Source organism: Fonsecaea nubica, assembly GCF_001646965.1.
Source record: "Fonsecaea nubica strain CBS 269.64 chromosome Unknown Scaff55, whole genome shotgun sequence".
Taxonomy (NCBI): Eukaryota; Fungi; Ascomycota; class Eurotiomycetes; order Chaetothyriales; family Herpotrichiellaceae; genus Fonsecaea; species Fonsecaea nubica.
This window is the reverse complement of record NW_019173728.1, coordinates 83,935-108,604: the sequence shown is the minus strand read 5'-3', so window position 1 is coordinate 108,604 and position 24,670 is coordinate 83,935. Positions and strand designations below refer to the sequence as shown.

Below are 24,670 nucleotides of genomic sequence, written 5' to 3'. Positions count from 1 at the left end.
AGAACGAGGTGAAAAGAGCTAGCGGCCATAGATCAGGCTGAGAAGAAGCACGCACGATGATAATCTCCAGAATTTTATTATTTCTTCTCTAGGCAGAAAAGGGGATTCGTCGATCGACAAGGCTGTGTATCATGTAGTTGCGCCCCCTTGTTAGCAGCAGTCTTGGCACTTCAAGTGCGTGTATCACATCTCTAGGGTACCATCACCTCGATACTGTATGTATATATGTATGTACATGCGCAGACAAGACGTGTCGAGTACGAGGTACATAAAGCCCCATCCCCTAGTCCCTGCACGCTCGCTTGTCTCTGTCTGCATTGTTCGAGACCGACACATGAGCTCGCAGCCTGGTTAATATGGGTTGTAAGAACCGCTCCAGCTGAGTGAGAAGCCCTTCTAGCGACATACAAATACTATCAATATCCAACCTTGTCCGTTCCAAGAAGGCCTTTTATGACTCAGGGACTGTGACCGATAAAATCAATGATTTTTAAAAATGCCATCTCATCACTTTCAGAGAGAGAGACCAAGGCAAATAAATAATGAACAGACAACCTGCTTCAAACCATCTCCTCTTCCTCTCAACTCCCCTTCCCTTCTCCTTCATTCAGGCATGTTCAGCGTGAACGCGATGGGCTTTTTCATCCCTGAGCACGTCGGCGTCTCGACCCGTCGTGGCTACTGTGCCGTCGTCGCCGATAATCTCCTGGATTTCGTGGGTGTTGTGGTCCTCGACCACGAGCCGGTGGGTGTTCTGGTCAATGTGAATGTCTTCGGCAAAGACCTGGACCTCGTCTTTTTCGCCAAACACCTTGGCCATCTCCTCCAGGGGCACGCCCTTGGTCTCGGGGATCAGGAAGTAGATGACAAAGACGCCCAGGCCCGAGATGATGATGAAGATGAGGTAGTATTTCCAGCCGATGTTGGCGAATGCCTTTGCATCAAGAATTGGGGTTTTTAGTCATTAACGATACAGATTATTTTCCAGATTAAAAAAAAAAAGGACAGACTTACAGTTGGAGCAACCTCGAGGTACACCAGGTCAGTGATTGCTATGACGAAGATAATGCAAGCGACTCCTTTTGCTCGAGCATTGTTGGGGAATGCCTCGGCGAAAAAGGTGATACCAGCAACATCGACGCCGACGGAAAAGAACGCGAGGAAGATATACGCTGCTGCGACGCCCATTTTGAGCCCGGCCTTATTGGTGCCGGCAGAAGGGCCTTCGACATAGGTGGCTACCATGGCGGCCTCGATGATGAGGCTGGCGCATGCTCCGCCGGTGCCTATCATCAGAAGCGGTTTCCGCCCGACTGAGTCAATTAGCAGTGCGCCCACGATGTTGAATACAATGGCGACGCTAAGCCAGCCACACTGAAAGATGAATTGATGGTATGTGTCGTAGCCGAGGGTCTTGTAGATGAGGGGACCGTAGTTGTTGAGCACCAAAACGCCAGTGCTCTGGCCAATAAAGGCGTACGCCATGGTGGCAGACATGCGCTTGCGGTATTTTCGATGGGTAAGGAGGGTAATCTGCGGAGGGGTTTAGTGTCGCCGCTGAGAAACGAGAACATCGTTGTATCTTCTGGAGGAAATGGAAACGAACCAAGGAAACCTCGTTCTTCTTCTCATGCTCTGCTTGCTGGGCCATCTGATAGAACTCTTCGCGGGCGAATACTTGGTCTGGATCGTTCTTCATCTTGTGCAGGTCAAACACGATCTTCTTGGCCTCTTCGACTCGGCCCTTCAGCAGGAGGAACCGGGGCGATTCGGGCACAATCAAGCACACGACGATCATGAGGAGAGCAAAGAATATGCCGATTCCGATCGGAGCCCTCCACTGCATCGACGGATTGTCATCGATCGTGTAGAATCCTAGGCCGATGCATGCTGCAATGGTATATCCCACGCCGACGTGGATGCCATTCATGCCCGACATCAGGCCTCGAAGATCAGGCGGAGCCAGCTCGGAGACGAATAGAGGTGCTGAGAGAGAGCATTAGCATGGGCGTGGCCAAAATATGTTTTTTTTTATTCGTGGGGCAGGAGACAATCTCACTGGTGACCTGGAACCCCCAAGCCCCAAAGCCCGTAATGAATCGAGCGACGATGAACATGGCGATGTTTCGACTACCGGTCTCCAAGGCTGTACCCAGAGTCAAGACCGTAGCGGAAACAATAAACGAGGGCTTCCTGCCAAAGCGGTCCGTAATGAAGCCAGCTAGAACAACACCGAAACATGCGCCTGCCTATTGAAGATTAATTAGTAGGAAAAAGAAGGAGAGAGGGTGGCAAGGTCCACACGAGAAGGGAACCTACAAAGTACACGCCCGACACAGCTCCAATCAGGGCATTTCCATCCGAACTCAGAGCACCTGTTTCGGCGTTCACAATGCCCATGTACGTCAGGAATGAGCCGGTACCCAGAGTGATGCTGATACCAGAGGATGGATATCCGCAGGCGAGCTGGCCCAGCGAGACGAGCCAGCACACAAAGAAGTTCCAGCCATTCCAATGGCCGTGGCGCATCTTGGAGAACATGATTATAAGGGGAACAGGCAAAGGGTGCTTGCTCCAAACGTGTTATCGCGCCGGGGAGGGGGGTTTATGTCTGGCATATTGTGCTAGGGTGAGCATCGCAGCTTCATATACTTTCAAGTGCTCGCACCGTCACTCATAGCCTGGTCCAGCTTGGATGTGCCGAGACTTGCTTTCCTCGCCTCGAGTCGCTTCCCAGGGCAGAGTGGGTCAGAGTGAAGCAGACTGTGATGGTGTTGATGGTCCCTCACCCCATGGGGCGCCATGACCCATGACCGGGGTGTCGGATCAGAGCCAACAAGGTCGAGGTCGAGAACTTGCTGCCCCGGACGTCTCCACTTTGGGTCTTGGGCTGGGCCGAGCCATTTTTGGTTAGCGTCATTCGGACCGCCGGACCGGGGTCAATCAGGCCAATGAAAATGGAGAGACGGCCTTTCCCCACAAAATTATAGCACGAGGTATACTCGTTTTCGGCAGTCAAAAGGTCCTTGCGCCTGCCAGTAGAACCCTGGGGTATCGGTCCGATATATACGTCGGACGGTGGATGAGCAACACATAATCACGGCTCGGGCTGCGATATTTGTGCATTCCATACGGTGTACATAATTTCTTCCCCATGCGTCGAGAGAACTTATGGAACTATGGAAGGGCGCCGTAATCTCACCTGCATGGAGACTGTTAATCATCGTCCCTGTCTGACTGTAGCTGTAAAGCCACCGAGCGGGAGAGATGACTTACCTATATGTCAACTCTCTAGCTACAACACTGATTGCCCCAATCTGAATCCTCGCAAGGTGGTAGGTAATATAGCATGATGACCAAGTGATGAAGTACGATAGCTGTAGAGGGGCTCAATACCTGTTATCTCCCCTATAGGTCCAACGTCGATGTTTCTTCTAGAAGCGTCATGATCTATCTATTCAAGAGGGACGACGCTCTCGTGAACGATGTCGAATCCCTTCCAGCTGTCCAAAGTCTTGAGGATTTCCTTCTCGTAATTTTCAATCCCGTGGCAGAATGTGACCAGCTCGGCCTTCTTGCCCGGTATGTTCGCCCCGGTCCACCACGAGTTTGTCAACGGAATCAGACTACCTTCGGTGGTGGCGAGAACCGTCTTTTTCCATTCATCTTGAGCTTCCGGCGTGGGTTCGATGGACTTGGCGTGCTCCTTCTCAAGCTTCTCGATCGCGGCAAAGACGTAATCCAGCTGACATTCTAGGATGGTTGGACCATTGGATAGCGAAGTGGGAGCTACAGGGTGGTGATAACAAGTCGTGTTAGTCCTGATATTCTTCCCTCCGTCCATGCGCAAAGGGCATCGGATTTACGTACCTTGAGGGCTGTATACCATAAAGGCATTGGGAAAGCCGTTGATGAGGATTCCCAGGTATGACTTGATTCCGTCTTTCCAAAGATCCTTCAAGTCTATTCCATCCTTGTTCAGCAGGCCCATGTTCACAATCCTAGTGAGACTCAATGTTAGCATGACTTGACCAGAATGGGAAGCGAGTGGTCGACGTACGAGCCTGTGTAGCTCTCGAACCCTGTGGCCAATGCAATCACATCAAATTCCCGTTCCTTCCCATCTGCCGTCAAGATACCCTTCTCGGTGAAATGTTGGAGAGGGGCCGCGTTGAGGTCCACCACTTCGACATGAGGCATATCAATGCACTCGTAGTAGTCTTCCTCCAGAGGTTGGCGTTTCGTACCATACCAATAAGGTGGCTCGGCCGGTGCCATAAGATCCATCTTGACTGGGTCGGTCATCCTTGCACGGACCTTCTTGCGCCAGAAATCATACACGATACGATTTGCCTTCTTATCTGTGAGAATGTCTGTGTAGCCGCACGAATTCAAGCCCGCGCCACCACGGTTCCATCCGATCTCGAAAGCTTCTTCCCTCTCCTCCGGTGTCGCGTCGAGAACAGACTTGCCAGGGACGGTTCCTAGTACAGGTATACCGACGAATGATTGTCTGCCTGCTTTGAACAGGGCATGAAGGAGTCCCTTCTGCTCCTTTTGTTCCTGGATGGTGAGTGGTCGATTGCCAGCCGGCACGCAGTAGCTGGGACGACGCATGAAGTTAGTCAAGGTATCGGCTTCCTTGGCCAGCTCTTGTACGATCTGCACGCTGGTAGCTCCAGTGCCGATAATGCCGACACGTTTGCCCTTCACGCTGAGGTTCTCGGGCCAGGCGCCGGAATGGTAAAGTTCACCCTTGTAGTCGCCCATGCCTGGAAATTCTGGCAGGTATTTCTTGTGCAGCAAGCCAGTTGCGATAATAATGTATTTGCCCCTGGCGACATGGCCTGCGCTTGTTTTGACCGTCCACAGTGCTTTCTTGGTGTCAAACTCGGCGCCGATGACCTGCGCGTTGAAGTATGTGTCCTTCCGTAGGTCGAGGACTTTATCAATGTGTGCCATATACTTGCGTAACTCGGTGTGATCGGGGAATCTTTGGCTGTAATACCAATCCTTTGTGACCTCGGGTATAGAGAGCTGATAGAAGGGCGCTTCGGAGTCGACTCGAGCACCAGGGTAGCGATTCCAGTACCAGACGCCACCGAAATCGGTGCCTTCCTCGAAGATTTTGGCAGTCAACCCCAGCTTACGTGCTTTGTGCAAGGCCGTCATGCCACTGAAGCCACCTCCGACAATGATAACATCGCAGTCGATGGTCCCGGAATGGGCGCCATTCGGGGCATCGCCGTTGACGGCAGTCCCGTTCGATTGCGAATCATGAGACACAACCATCTTTGTGTCGGACTCGGGCGTTACTCCCGTCGTAAAGTGATGTATCAGAGTAGCACTGCGCGAGAGTATACGACTTTCACCACATCATTTCATTGGAACTCCCATATATCATTTATAAAAACCCCCATCCCCACACATTTGCCTCGGCCTACTTTTTTAGACTACTGTCCGGATGGTCGGACCGGTCTTTATAAAGCCAAGAGCCAGGGAGGGGGTGGTCTGCGGCATGGAGGTCCCACAGGTTTGCTGGGAAGAAAGATAACCGAAGTCTGGAGTGCCCCAAGCGAATGGAGACACCGGTCATCACTAGCCTATAGGCTCTTATTTCAAGCTGCATTGGAGATTTATGTACCGGTATTCACTGATCTGTACAGCGGCGCTCGGCACAAGTCTGAGCAATGTCCCGAGAAAGTCTTTTAACTCGCCCTTACCGAGTCAGGTTTTTGAAATAGACCGAATCTTCAGACTCAGTAGCGCCTTCTGACCCCGGACAGCGTTACCCCACCTCACCCGTCTGTCTTGGCTGGGATCACATGGGGTGCATCAGGGAGGAAAAGTGCATGATCAATAAGCAGCGATAGGCAGGTGTTTTTTCTGCGGGTTCCTCACACAAGGCTCACCATAGCGCGTGGTAGGTTACTGAAAGTCGCAGATAAGGGCGGCAGTCTCCCCAGAAGAGTTTTGCTGATAATCCGAGATACTCGGCCAGGCGGCGTTTGAGTGGCGTCCTGGAGACGCACCAAAGTGCAGTTAGGGCCATGTGCAAGGGTGCCACAGGTACCACTCCAGAGACAGGGAGCAAGGATACAGACTTGTCCAACAATTTCTCTCAGCAAACCAGAGATATTACAGTGGAGTATTCCCACCAAGGCCCCCTCTGGCTGAAGCCGAGGAAGAACTCCACATTGTGTGGGCGTTACTTTTCGTATTCACTGTGCAAACAGATAGACTTCGCACTACGCTGCCAGAGTTCCAGAGCCTGGATTTCCTGCTGGACCCCATCAGCGCGGCATGGGCGTAAGAATATGAATCCAGGTAGAAGCTATACTTGTCGTCAATACCTCTTCACAGCTCAACTATCGTTGGAGATTCTCTCGGACCGTGGCCCCGAAAGCACAGAGAAGTAGATATCTGTCAGGTGATGAAGGTGATGGGGTCGAGTTACTGTGGAGGATGATGGAAGGAATTCGATCCGTACTGGTGTTGGGGGTGGTTATATCGTTCACACTCTCTTTACACACACTACCATAGATGTCTACTACTGGATATCGATTGGAGGTTTCTATTGATAGATAACACCTGTATCAGAGCCACCTGGTACCAAAATGCCTTTGAACCTCGCACCGGAATGGCTTGCCCTGGAAGAGACCCTGGGATTTCGGCCGTTGGTTACGGGCAACACCATCGAGCAAATAAGAGAGAATATCTCGAACACGACAAAGAACGCGCCTTTGCAAAAGAACGAACCAGGTCTCGACATCGGTAGGTCACTACACACAATTGCTGAGCCCCCCAATTGATCGAACAGGAGAGCTGACCAGATGAGACGTTGGCTTCAAGGCCATGAGAATGTAGGCCCGTTCCGCGTGCGGATCTATCAAGACAAAGGGAGTAATGGACACTCAGATGTAGTAGGATTATGGTGAGCATGATTACCTCGGTGACAGGCCATCTGCAGGAGAGATTTAACAGTAGCCAAGGTTTCGTGAGTCTTTGGTTCTTTCGAAGAAGCAGCGTATAAACTGAGAATTTTCCGAGATGGTGGTGGTTTCTGTGTTGGAGATCTAGAGGCCGACCACGGTTTGTTCTTTCCTTTCAAGTTCGCAGTTCCCGCGAAGTCTACTGCATATCTGATCCCTCGCGACAGAACTTATCCAGAAACTGTGTCTGCGTGCCCAGGTCCCCTTCGTGTCTGTCGAGTATCGGCTCGCGCCTGAACATCCGTGGCCTGCATCGTTGGAGGATTGTGTCGCTGCTGGAAAATGGGTGCGGTTTTTACATCTCTCTACATTGCGTGTTGTGTTCTCATTATGAAGCCAGGCTATCTCTCATTTCTCAAACTCGTCAGCTAGTCACAACCCAGTTCCAGAACTGCTCCTCTGTGGCGTGTCTGCAGGAGCCCAACTAGCTTTGTCCTCGGCCATTGCTCTACGTTCACAAAACGTCTCCATCCGCGGCATCATTGCTCTAGCTCCTGTGGTAGTTGCTGAGAAGGCGGTACCTCCCGATATTCTACCTTCCTACAAGTCGATGGAAGAAAACAAAGATGGTGCGATTATCGACAAGGCTGTTTTGGACATTTTCATGGGTACGTCCCAAGTGTGGTCTTCAGCTCGCAAGCGTATACATCACTTATTACAATCTCCAGATGCCAACGGCCATGACCCATATGACAGCACTTTCTCCGTGCTGCTATCGCCATCTTTGGCCACGTTGCCGCGAACCTATCTTGTCACTTGCGGCGCTGATGTACTTCGCGATGATGGAATATTAATGGATCGCGAGCCGCAAAGCAAAGGGTTGGTTCAAACTCATACACCGACTATATTTGCTGTTCGCTGACTCGGTCCGTCTCAGCGTTCTGACTCGGCGTGATCACTATGAGGGCTATCCGCATGTGTTTTGGTCGACACCAGGGTTGCAAGTAAATGCCAAATTCCTGGACAATTTACTACAAGGTCTGGATTTTGCTCTAGGGCGGACCAGCCAAAGTGGAAGCCGATGATATACCTTTTGCGAATGTCTTGACAAGAACAAAGAAGTTGTCACCCGCAGGAGCTTACCGCACGAGACATAAGTGGGGGTTATATGGCCAAGACAGGAAACTACCTTCCAAGACGGGTCACGCTTACCAATTTTCGCTCAAGGCTGAGCCCCAAGCTGGAATATGATTGGTTAGATTTCTCCAAACAGCACAGGTGTATCTTCCTCAATACTCGGAGTTGTTCTATGAGATTGACATTAGTATCTGACAAAGGCTCAATGCTGCCAGTTATGGCTTGATAGACCCCATAGATGAAAATCTAGAGTTCTGCTAACGTATCTTGGCGCTCAGTCAGTGAACGAAGGTGATGTATCTGACAAGTGATGATTCAAGTCCGACTGCTAAACAACTGACAAGGGGGGTTTATTTTTGCCTACAGTTGAATACCCCAAGGGCTCGCCAGCGTTGAATTTGCAGTATGTTTTGTTCTCCGGGGACAATCCCGCCCCCTCAAACGGAGGCGCCAAGTCACCTATCCAATGGGTGCCGTTACCTAGGCATTACTTGATGGCTACCCCGCTTTGGCTTGCCCACGGTTGTCCAAAAGAGCCACCCTCGCAATATCTGCCCAAGGCCCAAGGATTTTGCCCGACTCTCTTGCCTTGTACCATAACCCGTCATGCTCCAACTCCCTCGTGGCCCAGAGCCAGATATGTCTACATCAAGTACCTACTATCGGCCTGTGCAGCGTATCGCCCAAGCCTGTTTTCTATGCAGGTGAGTGGGTCGATTTCCTTGGGCGGCTACTGTCACTATGTCAAGCCGTATTCATAGATACTCCGATGAGTAGCTACGTCTGCTTGTTTGCTCTCGTGCCACTTAACCACCAAGGATTTGATACTAACACCCTGCTTTCCATTACAGACGGAGAAAGACCCGCTGCACCGGTGAGCGGCCCAGGTGCGAGAGCTGCAGACGATTAGCGCAGTGTAGGTACTGCCCACTTCATCTTCTTCTTTCCCGTCTTGGGATAACATTCTTCTTACAACGCAGACTGCCATTATCCTGATGCTGACACCAATGGCAACGGCAACGGCGTCAATAGAGGAGCGATGCATGGCAAGGACGTTGAAGGGATGGTGCCGGCATCACAACTAGTAAAAGCACTTCGTTCCAGTAGGACGTTGTTCTCCAGCCCTCTGTCACTGACAACACTACAGGCAGAAATCACTACGCGGCTCGACACGATCGAACGACTCCTAAAGAACCTCAGTGAGAAGATAGAATCGTACGTTTTCAATCTGCAGCGATCCTTCTCAAGAGATACTAAGACGGAAGCTAGCGAATCTGACCGACTTCTCGATTCTCACAGCGGAAAGGCCATGTCAGAGTCATCTCGAACTGGAAATAGTCAGGTCGAGTCCTCTAGCAGGATCTCTACCACAGGGACATACACTGGCCTTCCGGCCAACGGCAATTGTTCCACAGGTTCGGCTTTGACTGGTGCCACGGAAAGCACCGCTGGACAGACAGATTTCCTCAGGCTGGCGCCGCTGCCTGTTCTTCTGGAGACAGTCGACATCTACTTTACCTTCTGCCACAATCAACCCTACTCTTTTTTCCACGAAGGCAATTTCCGGGATCGTTTGTCAAGAGGCGAGATTCCCGACCACTTGCTCTTTGCGGTGTTTTCGAACGCTATCCGGTTCTCTGGGAATTCTTTCTTCGAGCATACCAAGGAACAAGCAGCCACGACCCATGCCAATCGCTCATGGAATCTAATCGTTGAGACATGCTTTGCTGCAAATCAAAAGGCAGACATTCGAACAGTGCAGACAATCACGCTACTTGCAATATTTGATTTTACTGGTAAGTGTCCGTCCCCGGTCTCCTTTACTCGGGTTCATGAAAGATGAGTGTCACTAACAATGTCTTTGGTTCCCCTGTTGTTCTATCTAGCTGGACCAAGTCGACATGGCGCTGCATGGGTCAAAATTGGCATGGCAGTGCGCATTGCTCAAGACTTGCGCTTCATGATCGAGCCAGGTAACCACATACCTTTTGACGAAGCCGAAGAACGTCGAAGAACTTTCTGGTCGCTATATCTCTTGGATCGCCTGGTGTCTTGTGGCCGAGGACGTCCCCCTGCTATCTTGAATGCTTCGTGTCAGTTACAGCTCCCCGTTGACGAGGCGACATGGAGGGACAAAAAATGGAAAGAGACATCGAAGCTTGAGCAATTATCCAACGGCGCGCATTCGAACTCTGCGCAGCACAGCCCATTCGCTCATGTTATCCTGATAGCATACATTCTCGGACGCGCCGCCCAGTACATGCTGCAGGAGTTTGGTGTCAACCGACACCCACCCTGGGACTCCAGCTCTGAGTTTGCCGCCATCGGCTCCGATCTCTCATATCTGGAGACGCAAATGGAGATGCACAAGCCCCTGGAGGATATGCTCGGACCATATCGCAATTCTGCTGGTGTCGTGGATCAGGCCAATGCCGGCCCCATAGTCTTTGCCCGAGCATTGTTCCACCTGTGTAACTGTCTGCTGAACCATCCATTCCTGCTGAGACGCAAGATTGCATCATGTAACAGGGTCGCCTCTGGCCGATTTCTGTCCCGGGCGTTCGAGTCCGGCTTGGACTCGGCCAAGGGTTTGATCGGACTGTTGCAGGACGCACGCAAGGCTGGCTGCATCTCGCACACATCGTTCTACGGCTACTGTGCCATCATTTCTGGTACGATTTTCATCATGAATGCTCATGCGGCTACAGGCGACGCCCAAGTGCGTTGTTTCGAACTCCTTCAGGAAACCACGTCATTCATCGAAGATATCAGTCGATACTGGCAGAACGTCGCCACGATGGTAAGTCCCAAAAGCATTTGTTAAATGTCCATGTGTTCGCTACTTTCACATCATCAAGCCAGCTCAGTGCAGACCTTGGACTGATTTCTATCTAACCCCCAGGCTCTCGCACTTGACGTGTTCGCGGCACAGACGTACCTGTTAAGCGAACTTGCCAGCGACAAGCCTGAGATTCAGATTCTCTCGCCCGCCGACACGGAGATGCTGTGGTCCTTGGTCGACTATAGCACGTTGTCCAACGGCAACATCGCGCAACAGACGGCCAACGAGAGTCCGGACGATAGTTTCTGGTTCAACAACAACTCCTCATGGTACGATCTATTCAGCAGTCCCAGCGTTGCCCAGCTGGGGTTTGTATCTCAGAGCGACTCGGTGGCTTTTACGACAGTCCCGGGCACCGACACCAGCACGACGGAAGATAACAGGTTCAATGCTACTCAGACGACAGATCAATGCTGAAGAGGCCTGATGCTTCTGTGGTAAACTGTATCAATTCTGGCGTTGTCGAACCCTTTTCCCGAAAATGGGTACGTCCTTGGTTCTATCAACTCTGCCCACGGACCGAGTAGCGCCTTTTGATATGGGCAACAGATGATAGTGAGGAGTCTGGAGTAATACCGGAGAACGGTGTAAGCATTTCCTGAGCCCCCAGCAACACATAATACCAGGTATCAGTGTCAGGAAATTAAAACTCAGTTCTAGTATATCCTATCTTGGCCTCTACATGGAATTTGCTGTTCAAAGGTCAGCTGGGAAAATCGTCGTAAGCCTCCTGGCAACCACAGACATGAAGTCATTACGAGGTCTCGCGGCAAAGCATCCCCGGACATGGTGCCGCTACACACACGGCCAACAGGCCATCGGAGTCCAGATGGCACGACCAGTTCGTGCCGATGCCTTCCTATACAAGTTAGAAGCCCTCGGTCCGGCTTGTCCACCAATCATCGCTCGCGTCGCTCGTCGCATGTGCCCCATTCCACATCCATCTAAGCGAACAGGATCAGCGGGCCGTGTTCGTCTCGTTTTACAATCTCTGGGCCCCAGTGCTTCATGCGTTCGAGACCGTTCACAATAGTCTGCCCGGCTATACGTCTCTCCGTGAATGTCGAACTAGATAGCGAGCCACGAGTTTTCATGGCTTGTCAGAACAAAAGTCAATTAGTTCGAAGCTGTCTCCGGGAATGTGGTCCGCAATATACCTCCCGGCCAATCCAGGGACTTTTTCCACGTCCATCTTGAATCCTCGGTGTTCACCACCCCCTTCCTGTGTACCTCTGGTGAGATATTCGGCTCCCCTCTGTCTCCATTCCTGTTTGTTTGTTTCCGTGCTCAAGATACCGTTGAGAAATTCAGACTCGTCGACGATCTCTAGACAGCGGCATAAAATGGCGTCTTTACCAGCACCTCTGACCTCTACCGCCGAGCATTTCAATTTCGCGACAGACGTCGTGGACAAATGGGCACACATCGACCCCAACCTGCGCGCGATGCTGTGGACGACGGCCGGCCCTCGCGGCAATTCCCCCCCTCGCACATTCACCTATCGCTACTTTCGAGACCAGAGCCATCGGGCTGCACACCTGTTGAGAGACCTTGGCGTCCAATGTGGAGATCGGTTGATGATCGTCTCGAACAGAGTACCCGCATGGTGAGTATTTCATGCATTGAGTGTGGTTTGCAAATGGGAAGACTTTGGCGCTGACACGGCAGGCGTGCAGGTGGGAGGAAAGTCATCTCGACTCCTATAATACATCCGATGGTACGAGGTGTGCAGGCTGGGCTAACAGGTGGACTGTAGGTTGCGACAGCCGCGATACGGTCTGGGGTTGTCCTCTGTCCGTGTACCGTGCTGGCGACACCCAAAGATATCGAGGTGAGCCGCAAGCGCCAAAGATGGTCTTGCCATCAAGGAAGAGGGTGATGAGAAATCCGGCTAACCTGTATGGCTTCACCAGTACCGTGTTCAAGCCTCGCAATGTACCATCTTCGTTGGTAATCGATCGACCATCAGTGCTTTCCTCGGAGTCAGGTCAAGATGTCCCAGTGTGCGAGTCATCTTGCAGGTCGACGGCGAACCGCACGAAGACGCGGTCCAGTATCGGCAAGCCTTGGAACAGACGTCTTTGCAGGATTTCATCGGGCCCAAGACCACATGGTCGGACCCTTGCATCATCTATTTCACATCCGGGACCACGGGCCTGCCCAAAATGGTGCTTCATAACCAGGTCTCCTACCCCTTAGGTGGGCTTTCCCTCTACTGCGCCAGATGGCGCCTCCACTGGCATAGGGCATCCCGAACAAGAGCGATTATTAACTGACCATTTCGGTAGCTCATGCTTCAACTGGTAAATATTGGTTGGATCTGGATCAAAGCAAAGTCTTTTGGACGCTGGCCGAGCAGGGATGGGCCAAAGCAGGATGGTAAGTGTGGAAAGGCCAGTTCATTACAGGAACTTCATGACGAGGTCCTGAATTTTCTGACGAGTTGAATGTGTCTCCCCCGGGGGTTAGGTCATGGTTCGCGACCTGGAACATGGGCGCCACATTGTTCATCCAAGACGACCGAGGGGCGTTTTCTCCCCAGTCGCTGATCGACACGCTCGCCGAGTACGACATCACCACTCTCTGTGCGCCGCCGACCGCGTATCGCCAGCTCGTCACCCCGGATATGCAGGCGTACTTTGCGCAGAGGAGACCTAGAGCTTTGCAACATTGCGTTAGCGCGGGAGAGCCACTGAATCCCGAGGCTGTGAATGTGTGGAAAGCCATGAGTGGGATTGAAATCAAGGACGGTATGTTTCCCAACTTCCTCCAATTGCCGTTCTCTGTTCCTATTTGCCCTGCATCGAAGAAACGCGATGACATCTAACTCCTGCCGCGAACAGCGTATGGTCAAACCGAGACGACCATGGCTGCGGGGAATTTCGTTGGTGTCAAGGTGAAGCTGGGCAGTATGGGCAAAGCCACGCCCGGCGTGCCGCTCGACGTGATTGACGAGCAGGGCAACATTGCCCCCGACAACACGGAAGGTGACCTCGCAGTCAAAGTGGTGGACGAACACGGCCGGAGGACCAAGGGTGTCTACGACGGATACATTTCGAAAGACGGTCAGGTGAGTCGGGCTACCAGAGTGTCGTCGTCGTCATCATCGTCGCTGTCATCGCGAAGTCGACCAGGCAAGTACGCGGCGGAATGGCATATTACTGGGGATCGAGCGTATCGCGACGCAGACAGGTATCTTTGGTTTGTAGGCCGATCCGACGACGTGATCAATTCGAGTGGCTACAGGATTGGTGAGTACACGATCTATCCATTTGCCCCTACCTTTTTCCCTCTGAAGAAAGCTGGTTTCGTTTTATGCAGTGTCTAACCACTCGAACATGTCCCCAAACAGGCCCCTTTGAAGTCGAATCCGTCCTGAAACAGCACCCGGCCGTACTCGAGTCCGCCGTCGTGGCCTCCCCGGACGCCAACCGCGGCGAAGTGGTCAAGGCCTTTATCGTGCCGACCCAGGACTACCGAGACCGCGCGTTCGCCCCCGAAACCGCGGCCTCGCTGATCCGCGCAATTCAGGATTTCTGCAAGAAGGAGGCCGCGCCGTACAAGTACCCGCGCAAGATCCAGTTCGTTGAGCCGGCGTTTTTGCCCAAGACCACGAGCGGGAAGATCCAAAGGGGGGTTCTGAGGAGGATGGAAAATGCGGCGGCGGCGGCGAAGACGATGCGGGGATCGCATGGCGGTGCGAAGTTGTGAGTTGATTCGTCAAGTTCATGAATGACTGAGGAGAGGGTGGGAGGAGTCCTGGAGGGCACCTCGGGAATGAAGACTGTCAAGAGTCAGCTTTGTCAGAGATTTGTTAGCTTCTGTCGATTGAAGATGGTTCAAGAGATCGACTAGAAACCTAGAAACCTAGAAATATATGTAGACGAGGTATACACAGCAAGCTCCAGGTGGCTAGCGTTGTACGAGGCACTAGGCCGAGATTTCGTGAGGCGGCCATCAATGATAAGTGGGTGGAAAGGGAGCTGCTGCACATGAAAACCTTTTGATAGAACAAAAGAAGCTAAGTAGATATTTGGTCGATATTCATGTTGAACATTAGCCGGCTCGCTGGTGAAGTTTGTATGTACTGGGGCATGATGGATGTGCAGAAGAAGCGAGGAGGATTACAAGGTCTTGTGTCTGCGGGGCATGGAAAACGGGAAAGGAGGAAAGGAGGGGTTGTCATTGCCAGCCTGACACCCCTAAACTCCCTGGCATGGGATCTTTAGGAAGCCAGGAGCCTGGCCTGGGCATGCCTAGGTACCTATGTAAGTATGAGTTACAAACTTCGCTCAAGTACCCGGCAGTCACACCGCACGCTCAGGAGGGCCGGACCTCGGCAGCAATCTTTACCTGCCAGGTCTCGTGGGCGCAGGCAACGCTTGTAAGGTACACAACAACGACACAATAGGAGTGCTTGTCGCTATCACTGAGAACTTGGGTACACAGGTAACACCATCCTCTTCTGTCAACTGTCAAAGGGCCGTCAGAGTCTGGACTCGCACATATCCTACCCCGAAGACTCATCACTTGTTTCCTCGTGAACGGGACTTTTTACGAGCCACGAAACTACGAAACCTTACTTCAGCGCGACAACGCATGTCCATTCGCTCGTGCCTCAAACACCTCGGGTTATTGCAGCCCACCCTGCATAAAGGTAACCGGCAGCAATCGCGGGCCCTTTGCGCACCACTGCCATGCCGTCAATGAGAGGGCAGCCCGCAGGCCGGTTCATGCATGGGCTTTTCGGGCAAACGCACCCCAAGCACACCTTCTGCACATGACACGCGCAACCGCCAGGTCACAACCTACCAATCTCACGATCGCGATGCAGGGAACGCTGATTGGCCTCAAACACCAGGGTCAGATGGGAGAATTAGCGGCGGTGTGGCCTCGACTCATCCAGTCTGCCGTCACCCATCGCAAACAAGTACTTGGTAGAGAGAGTCTCCAATATTTATCACTAAAGGTCCCGGGCATGGGCGAATGGAATCCCACAGCCCGTCTCCGGTTTTGCCAAAGGTCCCTCGTCCGTGCCAGCTACAAGTACCAAACATGATTGTTGGTCTGTGCGAGTAGTCTCTCTACCTGCTGGTCTGAAGCTAGGGAGTTTCAGGTCTCCGTGTCTCTACAAGCATTGTGGTCAGTTGCGATGGGGACTGTCAGTGACATTTCTGGACCTTCAGGGACAACAGAACCCGGTTCTTGGGAGTCTCCAGGATCTTCAAACACTTAAATCGTCACATCCCAGATGAGTGGAAGATCTTCCATCGTCTCTCCTGTCTTTCCATCTAATATGTCTGCGATCAACAGTGCGCGAACAGACGCCATAATGTCCTGCATGCGGCGCGTGAACCGTTACCTGGACCAATGTTACAATTTCGATCACCTCCACGCCCAGATTCCCAGCGCGGAATACCATAAATACAAACAGTCCCAGCTCAACCACGTCCTCGACATTCTCTTGACCCTGTTCGACTCGAATTCTGGCGGCGCTGTGCCGCCCACTGACCCTCCTCACGAGCAGCCAGAGCTTGGTTGGGATCTACCCCCGCAGTTTAATGGTGCAAGGTTGCTGACAGGTGCCAGCATTCATCGGATCCAACCCACAAGTACAGACGACATGAGGGATTAAATCTGGGCTAATGCAGCCGGCATCTGCACATGTGGCTGGCAGGGCCACCACTGAGATTGGCGGATCGGCCCGCCAAATCGTCTTCTTGCGCACTTCGCCTCCGCCCTGGGGTGATCCGTGGGGGTTCACTCAGCTAACCTAACAATCGAGTCCTCTGTTTGATCGCTTAGGAGATGTGGCATCGCAAATCACAGGCTTCTGTTGAACACACAGCGAATTATTGGCCCTGGCACTATAAGAGGTGGTTGGTTCTTGGAGATGTATGGGACCGTACCTCGTTTTGTTGTGCTGTGGAGAGGTTCAGCGATGCCTGTACTTGAAAGGTGGGGTCAGCATTGAATAAACAGGTACAGCAAGTTGGTCAGTGGCCTGAGTGTCAGGGTGCAGGTGGCTTGGAGAAGTTGTGGAGGGTGTAACTCGGTACCTCGTAATTAGTGCTGTTCGGACGATCTTGTGGAAAATAGAGTCACTTTGCCGAGCATTGTACGTGTGAGCTTAGTGCTCTTGGCCACACCACTTCCTGTGGCTTCTGTGGCTTCTGTGGCGTCATTGGCACGGTACCTGAATCTTGACGTCATCTTTGGCAGTATCACGTGTAACGAGCCTCTATGATTGGCAGATAGCCCTTCCTTGGTGAGCGCCACCTGCCAAGATGTTTTTCCAAACCGCGTCCCAGTTCAACTTGTCCATCGTCATCGCGGCACTTCAACCCAACAGAGTTTTTGTCTTCGTTGCGCTTTGGTTGTTTCTTCTCTTTCGATCCCATTATCTTTAACCCCCAGTCAGACCGTCTGCTTCCCACTTCTGCTCCCCAATAATGCTGGCTGGCGGGTTTCGAGTCAACCAACAAAGATGCGTAAGTCAGCCCCCTTTTTCATGTCCGCGCGTGCTGAGATTTGATCAGATCGCGTGAGAGCATGGGCACATTCGTCGGCTCACAGGCACAACTTCAACCCATGGTCGCCCGGTCGTGACAGTCAAGTCTCTCCGCCGAACACGAGTCCACCGCAGGGTGACGACTCGACAAAGCAGAAACCCCCCAAAGGCTCCATTCTCAGTCGCGTCGTCGCCAATGTCAAAGTCGCCCTGTTCCACAGCTGGGTGAATGTTCTACTTGTTTTTGTGCCTGTGGGCATCGCCATCCACTTTACTGGAATCAACCAGAATGTAGTCTTTGCTCTTAATGCGGTCGCCATTATCCCCTTGGCTGGCCTTTTGACATTCGCAACTGAAAGTGTTGCGCATCGACTTGGGCCTACATTGGGAGCTCTCCTGAATGTCAGTTTTGGAAATGCAGTGGAATTGATCATCTTGTAAGTTATCTCACTGTATTGATTACGGGTGGCGCTAACAGCATGAAGCATGTATGTGATATTTAGTTCCCACTTCGAAAGTAATACTAACCTCACGCAAGCATCGCCCTGGTCAAAAATGAGATCCGCATTGTCCAGGCTTCTCTTATCGGCTCACTGCTTGCCAACCTCCTTCTCATCTTGGGTATGGCCTTTTTGATCGGTGGCCTGGAATTCCAGGAGCAGATTTACGACAGCACTGTGACTCAAATGTCGGCTTGCTTACTGGCGCTGGCAGTCCTTAGCTTGCTGATTCCGGTAAGTCTTGGTGCTTTGCGCTGATCGGGACTCGTAGTCCAGGGTGTGCTAACTCAGATCGTCAGACCGCCTTCCACGCGTCGTTCAGTGACCTTCAGAAAGCTGATCGTGCTGTTATCAAACTCAGCCGAGGGACTTCCGTGATCCTACTCATCATCTACGTCCTCTATCTGCTGTTCCAACTAAAGTCTCATGCGTATCTTTACCAAGGAACTCCACAACATATCATCGATGAAGAAGCAACGCCAGGATTTCTTCAGCGTTTCGACTCTTCAAGCTCTTCCTCGGCCAGCTCTTCAAGATCCTCGGTCACAAGTGCCGGCTCACATCGACGTGTAAGCAAGAGACTCAGGGCCAAACTGAGCAGGAGACGCGAGGTGAAGACTGAGGTGGCGACTGAACCAGACAATGGAGAAGGATCCATACAGTTTGGACAGAATGTGATTGATAATTATGCTGAAAAGACTGCCGAGCCAGAGGAAATGAAGTCGCAAGATGAATTGAAGGAAGAAGGGATGCCAACGAATCCCCCTGCAGCTTCGGCCAAGGACAAGAAACCGACTGTCGGGCCTCGCGGACTCTCTTTCCGGCCTCCACCAGTTTTTCGATCGTCCACACATCCTTCTCCCAAAGGCAGAGACGCAAATTATCCTTCTCATCCGCTTCGACATTATCAGTCAGCACCCAACGATCAGCAAAGTCCAGCCGTTGCTCGGATTGCACGCCGCTCTACGCCGAGAAGTCCCCCCGCAGAAGAAGACGCTCCTCCCATGAGCCAAACTGCATCGATAGTCCTCCTGATTGTCTCCACTGCTCTTGTTGCACTCTGCGCGGAATTTCTTGTCGGAAGCATTGAACATTTAGTGGAAAATTCTCCCTTGTCCGAGGCGTTTATTGGATTGATTATTCTGCCCATTGTTGGAAATGCTGCGGAGCATGTCACGGCAGTGACCGTGGCCGCCAAGAACAAGCTCGACCTTGCCTTGGGCGTGTCGCTCGGATCGTCCATTCAAATTGCGCTCTTTGTCACTCCATTCGTCGTCATTCTAGGGTGGATCATGGATAAGGACATGTCCCTCTACTTCAGCTTGTTCGAGACCGGGTCGTTGTTTGTTTCGACTTTCATCGTCAACTTTCTCGTTCTGGATGGACGCAGCAACTACTTGGAAGGTGCGCTGTTGTGTGCGTGCTATGTGATCGTGGCAGTGGGAGCATATTTCTTTCCGGACGGGCAGGACCAAAGTTCTTTGACCAGCGGTCCTTCGACTTGATATGCCAAAAGTGGCAACACCGAGTTGTAATCAACATAGGCTACTATGCCGCAAGTGCTGAGTGGCGGATTGGTTTCGTGGGCGATGCTGCGACTGACGACAGCCCATTCCGCCATGGAAGGAAGCCAGAATCGATGTCTTGGCAACTACAACAGGGTCGGTTGATGATCTGTATGCAGAACGATCGAGTTGATAGCCATCTTGCTGTCGACCACTTGCCCAGACACATAGATATACCCGAGCCATGCGGCTTACCGCTAGAAAGCTCAGCGTGAATGAGTTTCGTGACACTGGCTCATTGCAGCGGTGATTGTACAAGACAGAAGGAAAGGCGTTGATCGGTGTTATTCTGCAGAGCCGATATATACTTAGTCGCGAAGATCGGTTATACTTGGTTCTCACCCTTTTTGGGGTATGGTGGCTGGGCGGTGGAGCAGCACGGTGCTTGATCAGGCAATGAATGATTTGATGTGCTTGAGACGATTCAACAACGTGTGATAAATCGGTTCATCCACCAACAACTCGGCGTGCTGAGCTTGTAGATAGATACCCCGTATACGGATTTGAGCCGAACCACGCCTCCTCATCTGAACCAGTGCCAGAGCGAATACCGGTGCGATGGCGTGGGAATAAACCTGTGATTACGGCCCGAGAAGGACGCTGGTGTAAGTCGACGACGCTGATATATTAGTGTTTTCCAGCAACGGGGGTTGTACACGCTGTCCTACATACACGTAAACCTCGTCCCGAGTACTCGGTACAGTACTCGGTACATATGTGGAAATGGAGTGCCGACACGCAGACGGAAAAGACACCAGGATCGAATCAGGTAGACCAAAGAGGCTTAGCATTGTCCCGTCCTCTGCATCACAAGGAAGGGGTAGAGGGTAATTGATCGTCGGGATCCGTCTTGGCCACGATTTGTGGGGTGCACAGCATGCTCACATTGAGTAGTGGTGCCGAATGGATCCATGATGGGCTTGCATGGCGAGGGCTTCGATTCGATTGGCGCGAGTCCTCGGCTAATCAGACGCCTTCTTCGGTCTGTACCCAGTGGAGTATCTGACCGCGCAGACGAGCATATTCGCACGGTTTGTCGTCGAGTTCTGTGAAATAAAAGTGGTCATCTTTCTTCTTGCCCTTGGAAGACTCGGGACGCGATTTGGAGAGGATCGACAGTCTGAATCGTCTCGGCATGAAGCACTATACCTCTTGCGACCTCACAGGTCGGACATGAAGCGCTATACCTCTTCCGACCTCACAGGTCGAACGTGAAGCGCTATACCTCTTGCGACCTTACAGGTCGAACGTAAAACGCTATTCCTCTTGCGATCTCACAGGTAACTGTTCGTCGACCTGTGAGATCGCAAGAGGTATAGCGCTCGCTTACCGAGTACACAATCACATCTTGCAATATGAAGGTAAAGGTGGTTGGTTGCCAGCGGTTTGGCGGTCAAGGGCGCAGCTGCGGGTCAACAGACTCCCCCAGCAAAGACATTTTTCAGGTTCGACAACTTATCAAAAGCAGCACATGTGGGCCAAAATAATTGGTCTAACTAACTTCGAGTCTTTGTTTAGTAGAGACCCAGAGCGAAACGTCCCGCATCTGCATTTGAATTACCGCAAAGCCTACGTAGGCTTGTCTTTACACATTGCCTTTTTACCTCCATGATTCCCCGTGAGGTCCGGATCGATAAAACTCCACCGCACAACCCAAAATAAGTACATTCCAAGTCGTCGCGGCTGCGGAAAACACACAATGGCCTCCGGTGAAAGTGGCCGATTCCAGTCCCCTTTCTCCATCCACCGGCGGTGGATAGTGGTAGTGGTAGTTAATATTCCCCGCTACCGGGTCGAACGCGGCGAGCAGGGGCATCAAGCCGGTCTCTAGCATTGACCAAATAAGTTTTCCACGAAACGACAAGCAAAGTGCAGGATAACGGGACACACCTGGAGATGACATCTCACAAAGAGGACTTGTCCTCCATCGTTGTGATGAATATTGCTCACTATGGAAAGGAGAAGTAAGCGTTTATGTTCCTCTTCTCAAATCCCGGCGAGAGAGCACACACTGAAGTGAATGGTACAGACACCAATACCAGAGAAAGCAACTCTGGCAAAGTACATCGCTGAGAAAAGAATCACCAACACAGATGCAAAGATGGAGATGGAGATCAGTGTAGGTTTGTACATGTTTGTTCTTCCTGTCATCGATCGTAGTTATATTTGACTCCCTCTATTTGAGAAGGCTGTGGTCTCCTGAGTCTTCTTATATACACCCGAGGACTTTTTCCCTGTTACCACCTTCCTCGTGTTAATCAGAAACATCCCTTCTACAGCTTTAGTTAGCTTCCTCTAAAGGACTTGCAGTGGGCTCAACACAAGTAGATGACGTCTGAAGCATTAGTCTCCAACCTTGCGGGAATAGGACGACGACCAGTATCGCCGGACGGCCGTTGTTCCCTGACGACTTGTCACCCATTGGGCATACAGCACAGCGCACGCCGACAATTAGACCAATCCTCCTTCGTTGTCGACTTGGGTATCGATTCTGCATATGGAGAGCGGGTGACGGCCCACGCTGAAATCCTCAGAATGCAAATCTCTCATCGAAACGATTTGGCTCTTCCCGAGTCTCAACCCTGCAGTCCATGAATCCGTGAAGCCGTCCCGCGATATCTCTCTCTAGTCTACACTAGTCTGTGCTAATCTAGTACTGCATTATACATCCTGGTCTTTCAAGTCTTCGCCTCGTGTCCAATGAGTTTCTTTTTTAATCTTTAGCAACAGTTCCGGAACATCTAGGATGCATATCTGCAATGTCGTTGGACACACTTGGTTAAATCCCCCGCAAAGGGTTTTTCCAAAAGGCTCTCCCACGCAATCTTGATGGTATGTCATTGGAGTCTTGGCTGAAAACATAATTCTAGGGAGGAGGACTCCTGTGATTCGACCAAAGTAAAGCGGGGATCGCTCTTCTAGGCCTTCGATTGGATAGAAGTACTGTGCTTGCTTTTGATAGTACCTGTCAGTTGTTGTGTCTGAGACGGTGTACCTGGAAGCGAGCCAAGCTGCTTACCCGACACAAGAGAGTAGGGGAGCAGACAACAGCAACAGCGCGTCCATATCTCTCGGAGTGATTGGATGATTGTCGAGGATCATGCAGGGTCTTTGCGAGGAGCTGTCCCGCCACGCCTCAGTCTATCTGTGCGCTATTCCTCTTGCGACCCTCACAGTCAGGAGATTGTCGACCTGTGAGGTCGTAATAGGTATAGCGCGAGTCTCACGTGAATTAATGGATCATGGATGTGTATGTGACACGGCCGCGGGAGTATTGCTGCGATCGGAGTCGGCGTTCCTGAGCCTGCCTGCAGGACTCGACACCACTCGACTTCTAGCATGTGGTATGTGGAAGGGTGGCTCAAACTCGGCCGGGCAAGGACGAGGGAAAAGGGAAGGGGGCCAAGTGGAAGTGGGAGATTGAAAACGAAACACGATTTAGCAGAGCAGTTTGGGGGGATGCGAATGTCACGGGATCCCTGACTCGAGGAGGACCAGTTAAAGCACTCTTGTCTCCGCCTCCCACTCTGTCTGCAGTCACAATCTTCTTCTCCAGCACCTCCTCAGAACGATCGATTTACTAACTGCGAGACTCGCATCTTCTAGTGCTTCACATAGCAATAATCCAACTTGTTGGATTCCGTCCTTTGTAACCATTTTTCTGAGGATACAAACCATTCGCCTCTCGGCTGCTCGCCGACGAGCCCAATTACCCTCCAGACCTCGAAATTGCTGAGACTTTGGTCGCCGCGCCATTATTCTCCCTGATCAGAGTGTGATGCAGAAGTGGTGGATCTCACTCCGACAATGACAGTGTAGGTTGGCCTTTGGGCCTCGTGGCTATTACGCCTCGGGGCTGGATCTTACTAGTACAGGAGCAACCCTCCCGACCTCTCGGACACCCTTTTCAAGGACTCAGCCTCCTGCCATGCCGATACGACCCTTAGCCTTTTCCACCACCTTCGAAAGGTGCCCCGCTCTTCTTCTGCTACCTCGTATACCGCCTAGCTTCTCCTTTTCCTGCGGATCCGTCCAAGATACCATGTTCTCTCAACTCAGTTTCTGCTCCTTTGAGCTTCCGTTTGACGGACTTCCGCTGCACACGGTCCCTTATGCCGGAGCTGGCTTTGCATTACTGATGAACACGACCAGCACCGCGGCATACGCAGCGGTTGCAGCAAGCAAACTCTCAGGCTCTGCTGCAGAAAATAATGCAACTACTACCGAAAACGCAAAGATCGAGATCGATACCACTGCGAGCGCTTTCGCAGATACCGTACCAACAACGATAACCAGGACCGGTGTCACAATTACCAGACCTCCTATAATTGCAAATATGAATCTCCGCTGTGCTCTCTTGATCCCTTCACGGCGCTGCCGTGCCAGCTCTGATTGCTGTCGTTCTGTGCCACGCGTCTTGCCCCGAGCTGTCCCATGCTCCATCAAAGAGTGGTCGAAGGAACCGAGAAGGTCGTCATCCGAGTATAAGGTATGTTGCGGCGCAGGTAAAGCAAGGCCGAATTCCGATATTAATGCTGCTTGCATTCTCGAGCCCGGACCATTGTCAACGCGCGAAGCAGCGATATTCTTTACAAAGTAAGTATTCCACCGGTTGGAATGGATAAATTCAAAGTGGCGAAGAGTGTTGGCTAGACACAATATTAGTTCTTTGGTAAGCGGTCCATGCTTTAGGCCATTACAAGGCCGTGGATAGTGAATTACTGTATTGTCCCAATAGTTTCCCGATCCTGTCTAGCTGTTCGTCTGTCATGTTGCTTCGGAAAAAGGTACTGATCTCCTGCAGTAATTGTCGTTGCTGGTGGTGGATGCTGACAGCGTACAGTGGTCTGAAGTCAATCACTGTCGTGTTCTTGACCCAGTGTCGCACCGCGCCACGGGCAAATCTAGTCAAGCGTTCGTGGTACTCCAGTGAAGCTAGACCATTGAGCTCGATGTCCTGCTCTGCGCCCACACTATTGACATGCTCCACATTGCCTCGTGTCCGGGTTTGTGAGAATAGAGACTCTGCCATGTCTAGGAATTCTCCTCTTACACAAAATACGTCCAGCTCTAGAGACGAGTCCAGTTTATCAGAAAGTATTTTATTATTGTGTGGGGGAATCTGCCTGTTGAAGACGTGTCTTTGAAGCATGTGCGCATCAACATCGGACGTGGCAGTGCCA

At 51.8% G+C, this 24,670-nt stretch overlaps 7 protein-coding genes across 7 annotated transcripts; 4 read left to right on the top strand and 3 right to left on the bottom strand.

Annotated features, from left to right (window-relative positions):
• Positions 1-607: 607 nt before the first annotated feature.
• On the bottom strand, positions 608-2,529 carry AYO20_07684 (hypothetical protein; the record flags this gene model as incomplete). Its single annotated transcript, XM_022645969.1, has 5 exons — positions 608-934; positions 1,015-1,533; positions 1,607-1,986; positions 2,060-2,249; positions 2,320-2,529. The coding sequence occupies 5 exons, from the start codon at positions 2,527-2,529 to the stop codon at positions 608-610; spliced, it is 1,626 nt and encodes a 541-aa protein (XP_022498059.1).
• Positions 2,530-3,454: 925 nt separating this feature from the next.
• AYO20_07683 (hypothetical protein) lies at positions 3,455-5,292 on the bottom strand (the record flags this gene model as incomplete). The annotated part of the gene is made up of 3 exons (XM_022645968.1): positions 3,455-3,789; positions 3,871-4,001; positions 4,061-5,292. The coding sequence occupies 3 exons, from the start codon at positions 5,290-5,292 to the stop codon at positions 3,455-3,457; spliced, it is 1,698 nt and encodes a 565-aa protein (XP_022498058.1).
• Positions 5,293-6,617: 1,325 nt separating this feature from the next.
• AYO20_07682 (hypothetical protein) lies at positions 6,618-11,328 on the top strand (the record flags this gene model as incomplete). The annotated part of the gene is made up of 6 exons (XM_022645967.1): positions 6,618-6,774; positions 7,409-7,600; positions 7,661-7,761; positions 9,217-9,865; positions 9,956-10,869; positions 10,972-11,328. The coding sequence occupies 6 exons, from the start codon at positions 6,618-6,620 to the stop codon at positions 11,326-11,328; spliced, it is 2,370 nt and encodes a 789-aa protein (XP_022498057.1).
• Positions 11,329-12,254: 926 nt separating this feature from the next.
• Positions 12,255-14,622, top strand: AYO20_07681 (hypothetical protein; the record flags this gene model as incomplete). Its single annotated transcript, XM_022645966.1, has 8 exons — positions 12,255-12,517; positions 12,588-12,628; positions 12,678-12,742; positions 12,825-13,110; positions 13,200-13,290; positions 13,381-13,661; positions 13,755-14,162; positions 14,264-14,622. 8 exons carry the CDS (start codon positions 12,255-12,257, stop codon positions 14,620-14,622), a joined length of 1,794 nt encoding a protein of 597 aa, XP_022498056.1.
• A 1,585-nt stretch (positions 14,623-16,207) lies between these two features.
• AYO20_07680 (hypothetical protein) lies at positions 16,208-16,546 on the top strand (the record flags this gene model as incomplete). Its single annotated transcript, XM_022645965.1, has 1 exon — positions 16,208-16,546. One exon carries the CDS (start codon positions 16,208-16,210, stop codon positions 16,544-16,546), a length of 339 nt encoding a protein of 112 aa, XP_022498055.1.
• Positions 16,547-17,398: 852 nt separating this feature from the next.
• On the top strand, positions 17,399-19,427 carry AYO20_07679 (calcium/proton exchanger; the record flags this gene model as incomplete). Its single annotated transcript, XM_022645964.1, has 4 exons — positions 17,399-17,402; positions 17,451-17,859; positions 17,961-18,156; positions 18,222-19,427. 4 exons carry the CDS (start codon positions 17,399-17,401, stop codon positions 19,425-19,427), a joined length of 1,815 nt encoding a protein of 604 aa, XP_022498054.1.
• A 4,170-nt stretch (positions 19,428-23,597) lies between these two features.
• AYO20_07678 (hypothetical protein) lies at positions 23,598-24,519 on the bottom strand (the record flags this gene model as incomplete). Its single annotated transcript, XM_022645963.1, has 2 exons — positions 23,598-24,136; positions 24,210-24,519. The coding sequence occupies 2 exons, from the start codon at positions 24,517-24,519 to the stop codon at positions 23,598-23,600; spliced, it is 849 nt and encodes a 282-aa protein (XP_022498053.1).
• Positions 24,520-24,670: the final 151 nt, after the last annotated feature.